At 51.0% G+C, this 10,304-nt stretch overlaps 1 protein-coding gene and 1 long non-coding RNA gene across 4 annotated transcripts in view; one reads left to right on the plus strand and one right to left on the minus strand.

Moving 5' to 3' along the window:
- MORC2 (MORC family CW-type zinc finger 2) overlaps positions 1–1,534 on the minus strand; it is a 110,435-nt gene extending 108,901 nt beyond the window's left edge. For all 3 annotated transcript variants that reach the window (XM_014595367.3, XM_019490986.2, XM_006262694.4), the window contains exon 1: positions 1,191–1,534. In XM_014595367.3, coding sequence (XP_014450853.1) covers positions 1,191–1,258 — 68 coding nt within the window. In that variant the 5' untranslated portion in view covers positions 1,259–1,534. The remainder of the gene's footprint in view (positions 1–1,190) is intronic.
- Positions 1,535–1,679: 145 nt separating this feature from the next.
- LOC132243573 (uncharacterized) lies at positions 1,680–9,654 on the plus strand. The gene is made up of 2 exons (XR_009455210.1): positions 1,680–2,167; positions 7,176–9,654. It is a non-coding gene; the product is annotated as an uncharacterized LOC132243573 (long non-coding RNA).
- Positions 9,655–10,304: the final 650 nt, after the last annotated feature.

Here is a 10,304-nt window from a genome sequence, read left to right on the forward strand (position 1 = left end):
CTTGTGCTTCACAACTGAATTTCCTCTGCCATGCAGCATTATGTAAATTATTATATGCAGGTTTCTGATGGGCCTTCACTAATTCAGCAGAACAAATTTTTATTTTCCTAAAATACAAATATCATTGACTCCAGGCATAGTATCAGTTATACTGCAGACATCTATGTGTAACTAAGCATGGTCAAGAGACATCAAATCTTTCAATAAAAAAGAATGGGGTCAATATACTGCGTTACAACTGCAGCACTCCCAGCAGGAGAAAGGAGATGTTCCATTACCAAAAACCCAACTGAATTTCTCATACCTAGGTTCCTCTGGATTTTATAATCCTCTGGAAATTCCATTGCTTTCCCCTTCATTTTTATCTATGTTGTGATTCCCTTAGGCATTTATACCTAAATGTTTAATACTTTTGTTTATTTCTAAAATATATAAGCAGTTATCTGAAAGCAAGGCTTTTTTAATAAATGCTGCAGTAACAGGCACAGTAGTCAGAGGGAATGTCTGTTCCCAGGTCTGTTCCTGACACCTCAGGCAGCTGCAGGCTGCAATCACTTTGCCTTCCTGTACCTCTTTCTACCCATCTTTCAATTGGGCATAATACTTACCTGCCTCCAAGCTGTTGTGATACTAAATGTTCTAGAGGGCTTTGAGATCCTTGAGAAGAAAGTACTGCAGATGCCCAAAACCCATCTCCTCTGTTTTCCTTACCCACAGACCTATAAACACCCCAGGGAGAAAGAAGATATCTAGGATTTCAACAAAGTTATTTTCCTATACTAAGCACACAGACGGTTCTAGGTGAAACCCCCCTCAAGGGAAGCAGATGCATCTTTTCATGAGCAGCTCAAATGCTCTTCTGAAGCGCTGCTCTTCCCCGAGAGCACCTCTAATGGCCCTGCTTCTTCTTTCCTCCTAGCGACCTGTCCAGGGGCTGATGCTTGGAGAAAAGCTGGAGCCTGGAGGCTCCGTGGCACGGGGGGAGGGAAGAAGAGGAGAGGAGAGGAGAGGGGGCGGGGCGGGGCGGGGCGGGACCTCACGCGGACAGCAGGTGAGCACGACCCTGGCGTCGACTGAAGGCCGCAGCGGAGGGGGGCCCTTTCCTGGATACGCGACGCGGCTGCGGGGCGGGGCGGGCCCGGCCCTGACAGCGAGCGCCCGCGCCAGGCCGAGGCGGCGGCGGTACTCACGAGTTGGTGTGCAGGTACTCGAAGGTGAGCTGCGCGCGGTTCAGGCTGCTGTAGTTGCTGAAGGCCATGGCCGGGCCACCGCAGCTGAGCGAGGCCTGCGCAAGGCAGGAGCCGCGCTCGGCAGAGGACGACCCCACCCCGCCTCCGCGAGGCCCCGGCTCAGGCGGCCGCGGCGGTTGGGCGCGCTGAGGCCGCTGCCAGCCCGCCCCTGCCGGGGCCAAGGCTTCGACAAGCGGCCTGACGGAGACCCTCGCCTCGCCTCGCCCGGCCTGGCGCCTCTCGCGCAGCCGCGGCCTCCCGGGGGCTCGTGACCTGCCCCCGCCTGCCGCAGCTCCCGGTGGCTCCTGCCAGGAGGCGCCGCCGCGGCGGACCCCGCTTTGTCTCCTCAGGGCTCCAGGGTTCTGCAGGCTGCGTCCCCGCTGGCCCCGCCTCCTTCAGGGCGGGGCCTCCGTGCTGGGCCAATGTTTGGCCAGGCCTTGAGTCACGTGGCAGTGGGGCCGTGGCGCTCGCCGGAGCGGCTTCGCTGGCGTCACGTAACATCCGCTCTGGCTGAAGAGCGGCTCTGCGGCGCATGCGCCGGGTGTGGCGCGCGAGCGAGGGATGTCGGACTGCAAGTGGCCGCTCCCCTGCGCCGGCCCCGACTGCTGCGCGGCTGCTGGGACTTGAGGGGAGCTGCCCTGTGCCCGGCTCCGCCTGCTGGTGCCCAGTTCCGGCCCTGGGTTCCCCGCGACCCGCAGTCCTGAGCTGAGCCGCGGCGAAGTGGGGCCTCGCGTAACCTTTGCCAAGCGGCGGAGCGGGAGGGCGGCTGCCCGCGCCGCTGCCCCAAGTGCGAGGAACCCCGGAGCGTCCAGAGCGATTAGGCACGAGCTCGGGCCGTCAGGCAAGGAGCCGCGTGCTTGAGGCCCCGATTGCCAGCCCAGTGCTCAGCCCGGGGCTAACGTGCTGCTCTCCACCGCCTTCTGGATCCCCTAACGCAGGTCCGGTTCCTAAGTGAAGAGCCAGATCCTATTACGGGTGATCCTCAATATCAGGGCCGTCAGATGTGTGGGCTCCTGAACAGGACTGGGAGAGAAACCCAGACATTTCACTTGGGAATCCGTAGCCTCAAAAACATTCTGACCTCTTGAGGTCTTTCTGAGTTCTGTGTAACAAAAGAATTTCTCCATTCTTTTTCTGCACTCAAAACACGAGTGAAAGCTAAGAGCTGCATTATCCAAGGCTGCCTTGGAAACGAGTCTAATGAGCGGTGCTTTCATTCTAAAAAAGGTTGAGAGCTGCTGCTTTAGGGATGTAATAGCATCTTGAATGGAAGACCTCTATGTTAGCTACAAAAGGATTTTACTTGCATCACCTTCTACCCCCTTCATCTTTTAATGTCATATTGATGTAGTCTTTTTTATGGTATATCTAGCTTTTGCAAATTATATCTAACTGAATACTTAAGGCAGCTTGCTGGTGCTGGGAGGGGTGTGGTATATGTATGTTAAGGAATGCTTGCCCGCTGGGAAGCCCAGACAAGTCCGGACATGTTCTGTGGCTAAGGTAATATGCGCATGGGCTAAGAAAAGGCAGCCAATAGTAACGGTACAGCGTGTTAAGTGGGAGAAAGCTATATAAGGCTGAAGCAAGCCAAATGGGGTGGTGCTTGCTTTGCGAACTATCGCCAAGCACCCCTCTCTGCGCAGACTTGAAACAATAAAGATTAAGTTGGATCCTCCACCCCTGTGTGTTTATTGGCAAAAGCGCACCGGGCATGAACTCACACTGTCCTTTGGGGACAACAATTTGGCGACCCAGATGGGACCCCATTGACCGCCTTGCCTGGTCCACCTCCTCGGCTCCGGCAATGGCTGTGGACGGCGCAAGGACCAGGCGCCACCGGCTCTTTTCGTCGGAGGTCTGACCATCTGGTTGTTTGACGGAGCTGTGGAGGGGCACAATGGCGCAACGCTCGGAGGAACAACTTAATCCAATGGGACGAGGGAGGTCTGAACGGACTGGTGAGTGTCTCTTTTGATTTACAGATAGGTTGGGTAAGAGAGGCGGCTTTAAAAGTTCCGACCGCATAGACGCCCTAGGAGAGTAAGGTCGGGTGGCAGTCCCGTGAACTCCCTTTAATCAGTTTGGTTCTGAGGCCGAGCAGCAGTTGCCGTCCATTGTTTAATAAATGGGGAATAACCAGTCCAGGATTCCAACTTGCAGTCCCCTGGGATGCATTTTGAAAAATTGGTCAAAGTTTGGAGGCGACCCAATGACGAAAAAGAGAATGATTCGATATTGCAATAAATGGTGGCCACAGTACAAACTCGAGGATGGTGTGATCTGGCCGGAGAATGGGTCTTTAGATTATAACACTGTTTTGCAATTGCAATTGTTTTGTCGGCGCCAGGGGAAATGGGATGAAATGCTTTATGTGGATGCATATATGTCTTTGTATGGAGATAGGACCACTCAGAGGTCCCGTGGGATATCTGGGGGAAGTGGGGTAATGGCTTTGCGAAAAATTGAGGCTGCGGGTCCGGAGGAGCTGGAGGAGGATACGCAGCTGCTGGTTGCTCCCACAGCTCCCCCGCTACCTTCTGTGCCCCATGCGTCACCACAGGGGGCTTCCACAGCACCCACAACTGCTAGTCATGGGTTCTCAACCAGCTCACCTAGCTTGTCGTCTGCCACTACCCCCAGTAGCCCTGGGGTGCCGTCCCCGGGTTCGGCAGATTCAGGCAGAAGCGATTTGGCGGTAGGAGGGGCTATGGGCAGTGAGACATTCAGTCCAATAGCAGACCACATAAGATCGGCCAAACCAGTAATTCAGGCTCCTTTGCGTCAGGCAGTGGGCCCCGAGGGTAGGCCCGTTTTTGTTCACATGCCGTTCAGCACGGCTGACCTGATCAACTGGAAACAGTCAACCGGCCCGTACCGCCAGAACCCCGAGGCAATGATGCAGCTGTTTACCACCATTTTTCTTACCCACCAGCCAAATTGGCAGGACATTCAGGCTTTACTAGCTGCCCTTCTAACTCCAGAAGAAAAGAGGTTGGTTTTAGAAAAGGCGCATGCGGTGGCTCAACAGCGCCACCCGAATGGCATTGTAGATGAACTCTGCCCCAAGACAAATCCGGGTTGGGACCCCAATGCCCAGGGGGAACTGCGGAGCCTGGAACTGTATCAAGAACTGGTGTTGGCAGCCCTTCGGGAGGCCATTCCTAAACAGAAAAATTTGTCTAAATTGTATGAGGTGCGGCAGGGTCCAGAGGAAGACCCGTCTAGCTTCTATGGGAGGTTGTGTGAGGCGGCAAAACAGTGGACAGATTTGGATCCGGAATTGCTGGAAAATGCCAAGATGTTTAATACGCTGTTTATAGGACAGTCGGCCCCAGATATCCGGAAAAAGTTGCAGAAAGCAGAGGGGGCTGCCGGAATGGGTATCAGCCAAGTTATTGAGATCGCCTATAGGGTATACTCGAACAGAGATCAGGTTAAAGAGAAAAAGGAAGACAAAAGAATGAAGGCGCAGGCGTCATTATTGGCAGCAGCAATTGTAGACCAGAGGGGAAGAGGACGAAGGAGAGGAAATAGAGGAAGTAGAGGGAGGGGAGGCGCCGGTTACGCCCCGGGAGGACGTGGACAAGGCCCCAGATTGGGGGCTGACCAGTGCGCCATCTGCAAACAGATCGGGCATTGGAAGAATGAGTGCCCCCAAAGGGGGGAGAAGAAACGTGATGGAGAAGATAGAGTAATGATGCTAGAGGATTCTGACCAAGAGTGCCATCAATTGACCGTGAGCTTGCTGAACTTCCTGGGACAAGTGGGGTACCGAGTATCCCGGAAGAAGGCCCAGATAGAGCAGGAGAAGGTACGGTACCTGGCATTTGATATCTCGCAAGGCCAGAGAGCACTGGACCCTGAGAGAAAAGAGGCTATCTGCCGAACGGTGGTTCCACGGACTAAGAGACAGTTAAGAGGCTTCTTGGGAATGGCAGGATTCTGCCGAATCTGGATCCCCAACTTTGGACTAATAGCCAAGGCTCTTTATGAGGGTACCACTGGCCGCGAGGGAGAACTGCAGTGGACAGCAGAATGCCGAAAGAGTTTCAACACCATCAAGCGGGCCGTCATGACGGCGCCAGCCCTGGGCCTGCCCGACCTCAGTAAACCATTTCAACTTTACGTTCATGAACGTCAAGGGGTCACGTCGGGAGTGCTGACCCAACACTTGGGTAGCTGGAAGAGACCGGTAGCTTATTTTTCCAAGAAATTGGACCCTACTAGCCTAGGTTGGCCAGCTTGTTTGCGAGCAGTGGCGGCCACAGCTATGTTGGTGGAAGAAGCAAAAAAACTCACCTTAGGACAACCAATGACAGTGTATACTCCGCATTCCATATTGACAGTGGTGAATGCAAAAGGGGGGACTTGGCTGTCCCCAGGCCGAATGGCAAAATATCAGGTGGCTCTCCTAGACCAGGGAGACATTAATCTGCAGATTTCCAGTACCCTCAACCCGGCTACATTATTGCCTGTGGAACAGGACGAAGAATTACGGCACGACTGCATTGAGACCATTAAGAGTGTGCATGCTAGTAGGCCAGACCTTAAAGACACCCCCTTGCTTAACGCGGACCTCGAATTATATACGGATGGAAGCAGCTTTATGGAAAATGGGATCCGAAGAGCAGGATATGCCGTGGTCACATCATGGGACACCGTTGAAGCGGGAGCCTTGCCTCCAAATATGTCTGTGCAAAGAGCTGAGCTTATTGCATTGACCCGAGCTCTTCACCTGGCAAAGGGAAAGACGGCCACGATCTACACAGACTCAAAGTATGCTTTTGGAGTTTTACACGCACATGGAGCTATATGGAAAGAGAGAGTACTCTTGACGGCGAATAAAAGCCCAGGGAAGTACAGGACGGAAATTTTGAGGCTACTCGAGGCCGTGATGGAACCAGTTGAAGTAGCTGTGGTACACTGTAAGGCCCACCAGAAGGGAGACAGTGAGGTCATAAAAGGAAATTGGTGGGCCGATGCTGCAGCAAAAGGAGCCGCTAGAGAACCAGTCCAAAAAACTCCAATATTGGCATTGGTGCCTCAAGTGGTACTATCCAGAAGGACCCCCGAAGTACACTGAACAAGAAAATCAACTTGCAGAGAAATTGGGAAGCAAGGAACAACGAGATGGATGGTGGGTTTTGCCCAAAGGGCAGGTCTTGGTGCCGAGCTTGATTCTCGGTAAAGTGCTTCAAGAATATCACCAGAGCACTCACTTGGGTACCGACGCCATGACCCAAGGTCTCCGGAGAATCGTAGTGGGACCCAGAACGAGGAAGATGGCAGAGCAGATAGTGCAAAGATGTTCTGTCTATTGTGCCAACAACCCTAAGATTTCCCCCAAACCTCCACCGGGGACAGGGAGACAAGGACTGCTAGCCGATGAATGCTGGCAAATAGATTTCTCTGAAGTTCCTAGGAAAGGACACTGCAAGTACCTATTGGTACTTTGACTGGATGGACTGAGGCTTTCCTGTGTCGAACCACTCAGGCAAGGGAAATAGTTCGAGCAATACTAAAGGAGATAATTCCACGATTCGGAATTCCAGAAGGACTGGCCTCGGACCGAGGGCCACACTTCGTGTCAGAAATAACCCAAGGAGTTTCCCAAGCCCTGGGAATACAATGGGACCTTCACACAGCTTGGAGGCCACAGTCTAGTGGGCAGGTAGAAAGGATGAATCAGACACGAAAGAGGCAATTGGCTAAACTCTGCCAGGAGACTCAGTTAAAATGGCCCAAAGCTTTACCCCTTGCCTTACTTAGAGTGCGTATAGCCCCTAGAGCAAAATTGGGGGTTAGTCCCTTTGAATTAATGTATGGTAAGCCATATCCTAAGAATCCGGTGGTGACGCATGGGAGCCAGATGCATGTTAAAGGAGAAAGTTGGGTAAAAGATTATTTGCACTCTTTGTCTGCTGTGTTGTCTTCTCTCCACAGGTATGTCCAAGAGCGACTTCCACTGCCTTTAGATACTCCAGTCCACAAGGTCCAAATTGGAGACAAGGTTTTGGTCCGAACGTGGAAAGACGAGCCTCTTCAACCCAAGTGGAAGGGACCGTATCCCGTGAGCCTCACCACTCATACGGCAGTGAAGGTCCAAGGGGTAAAGCCGTGGATCCACTATACCAGGGTAAAGGCCGCACAGGAAGTTTCTTCCTAGGGAGCAGTTGCTGAGAGTGTTGCACTGGAAGCCGACACAAACGGACATCGTTGGATAGCAGAGCATGTGGAAGGACTTAGATTCTTGTTTAAACGTCAGCCATGTGGAAAGTAGTTCTTTACCTAAGTCTAGGGTTTCTAGGGTCGGAGGGATTGTTACATCGAAAGTTTGAGAAAAACCAAAATGTGTGGATTTACTTGGCAAAAGAGGTGGTGAACACAACTCATTTCTGTTTGGCTGGTGGAACGTCAGTTCAAGATGTGTTTACCTCATGCCTCATAGGGGTGCCCACTCCATTAGAAACGCTCCAAAGTCAGATTTGGCTAAAAAACTTCGACCTTTCAGGGTTTAATCTCTGGAATATGGCCTATGAGTGGGGACCCATTACTCAGAAGAGAAACGTTAGTACCTTTTCGATAGATTTGCTAACTGTGACCTCACCTAGTAACACCAGTTGTGTTCAATTTGTAAATTGTACCAAAGTTTGTGAAAACCTAACCCGAGAGGAAGGGACTTTCAATTGTTCAAACAAAACCACTTATGGTACTGGTAATGTCATACTACCCTCAGGATGGTTCCTCCTTTGTGGGAAAACCACTTATTCGTACATCCCAGCTAATGCAACAGGGGGACCCTGTACTCTTGGCAGGTTAACTGTCTGGTTACCAAAGATGTCTAAAACCTCCAACAGGCGCCACTGAAGAAGTTCTAGCCAGCTAGACGAGCCCTGTGATAGTAACATAAACCTCCTTAGTAAGGCCGAGGCAGTGTCTTTAGCAGTCTCTATAGTAGGTTTACCAGCCCTGGCGGTAGGCAACCATGGTCAGATAAGCAAAGTGGCCTGCGCCTTAGCAAAAAGCCTGAACACGACCTTACAGGCCCTAGCTGCCCTCAGCACCGAGATGAAAGAACTGCGGGGGGCTATGCTGCAGAATAGGGCAGCCATAGACTACCTGTTACTGAGACATAACCATGGGTGTGAAGAGTTTGATGGGATGTGTTGTTTCAATTTGACAGATAATTCCAAGCTAATAGAGTCAAAGGTACAGAAGTTGCAGGATATTCTGTCACATATTAAGCAAGATGATGGATTTGATTTTTCATGGCTTACTTCTTGGCTTCCTAATTTTTCATGGCTAAAGTAGATGTTCCTTTTAATTGTAGCAGGTGTATATATTTTCGTAATGATTTGTTGTGGAGTGCAATGTGTACCTATGTGCTGTGACTCACTCAAGAAGTTGATACCTACCCCTGTCAACCGGGTGATGTTCATGAAACCTTCAGTCATGGATCCAATCCAGAAGAATCGAGAAGAAGCAAAACGGTTTTTGAGGCTAAAAGGAATGGTCGAGGACTATGGTCCCATTTCATAGGGTCGTAGCCTCAAAGGGGGGATTTGATGTAGTCTTTTTTATGGTATATCTAGCTTTTGCAAATTATATCTAACTGAATATTTAAGGCAGCTTGCTGGTGCTGGGAGGGGTGTGGTATATGTATGTTAAGGAATGTTTGCCCGCTGGGAAAGAAATGCCATGTAGGCAAGCCCAGACAAGTCCGGACATGTTCTGTGGCTAAGGTAATATGCGCATGGGCTAAGAAAAGGCAGCCAATAGTAACGGTACAGCATGTTAAGTAGGAGAAAGCTATATAAGGCTGAAGCAAGCCAAATGGGGTGGTGCCTGCTTTGCAAACTATCGCCAAGCACCCCTCTCTGCGCAGACTTGAAACAATAAAGATTAAGTTGGATCCTCCACCCCTGTGTGTTTATTGGCAAAAGCGCACTGGGCACAAACTCACACTGTCCTTTGGGGACATCAATATCAGCAATAAATGAAGAGTTTAGGTAATGTAGGAGATGAAAAATTATTTAATATTAAAATACTGGTACTACAAGGAAAGGTAAAATAAGTAATTTAACTTAAAAAAAACATACGGATCAGTAACAAAAGCTATATTTATTCCGTTAAGAAGCTTTGGAAAGTCAGAAAAGTAGAAAGGAGCAAGTTGATTTACAGAAATTCAAGTATGCTTCTTTCCAAGAGGACAAGAAAAGTGATTCTAGTAGTTAAATTCCAGTATCAGTTAACAAAACCTGTAAGTCTGGTCAGCACAAACGCATAATTAAATATTTTTAGTTGCCATGGTAGCTGTATTATAATTAAAAATTGGCACAGAGTTCAAGTTTTATACATGTTTTAAACCTTTGTTTTGAAAAACCTTAATGGCAAAAAAATATAAAAGAAACTGAGCACTGAATTTTTATGGAAGTCGGTTGAAATGTAAAAACAGGAGGTTTTAAAAATATAAGTAAATAAATATATTGTCACGGCGGGGTCCTCGCGGAGGGCCGTGATCTCCTTGAGGCCCTCTCACCGCGCTACTTCGGCCCGAGGGCACCCTCCATTCTCGCCCGCCACACGTCTTGATGGAATATGTAATAGGGAGGCTGCCTTGTGTTTCCTCGGGCACGTAAGCTCCTGGACCCCTCGTGGGTCTCCCCGTACAATGGGCGCTACCCAAGCACCCCAGCCTTACGGGCTATGCGTGGCTCCTACCTCCCCTGATACCACGCCCCAAGCCTCGCAGATGTAATAGACGTTGTTGGGTCTGTCTCTCTCATGCCCAGCCTCCCACTGGGCCTCCCCTGATGGTATGGTCCTGCTCAGGGACTCCCTAGCGGGCCCCGGCCCTTCCCTGGCCAACCGCACGGATACCCTCTCTGACCCCGGCTCACCGCGCTGCTACTCCCTGTCTTCTCAGGGCAACCGCAGCGCCCTGCCTCGGTCTGAGGGGTGTTGCCGCACTAGCCTGCGGCCGGGCTCGCTATGCCCATCTCGGGCTTCTCAGTAATTGCCCCTCTCTCTAGGGCTCCTCAGTATGGCGCTCCCCCTCTTTGGGGCTCGCCG

Source organism: Alligator mississippiensis, chromosome 10 (assembly GCF_030867095.1).
Source record: "Alligator mississippiensis isolate rAllMis1 chromosome 10, rAllMis1, whole genome shotgun sequence".
Taxonomy (NCBI): domain Eukaryota; kingdom Metazoa; phylum Chordata; order Crocodylia; family Alligatoridae; genus Alligator; species Alligator mississippiensis.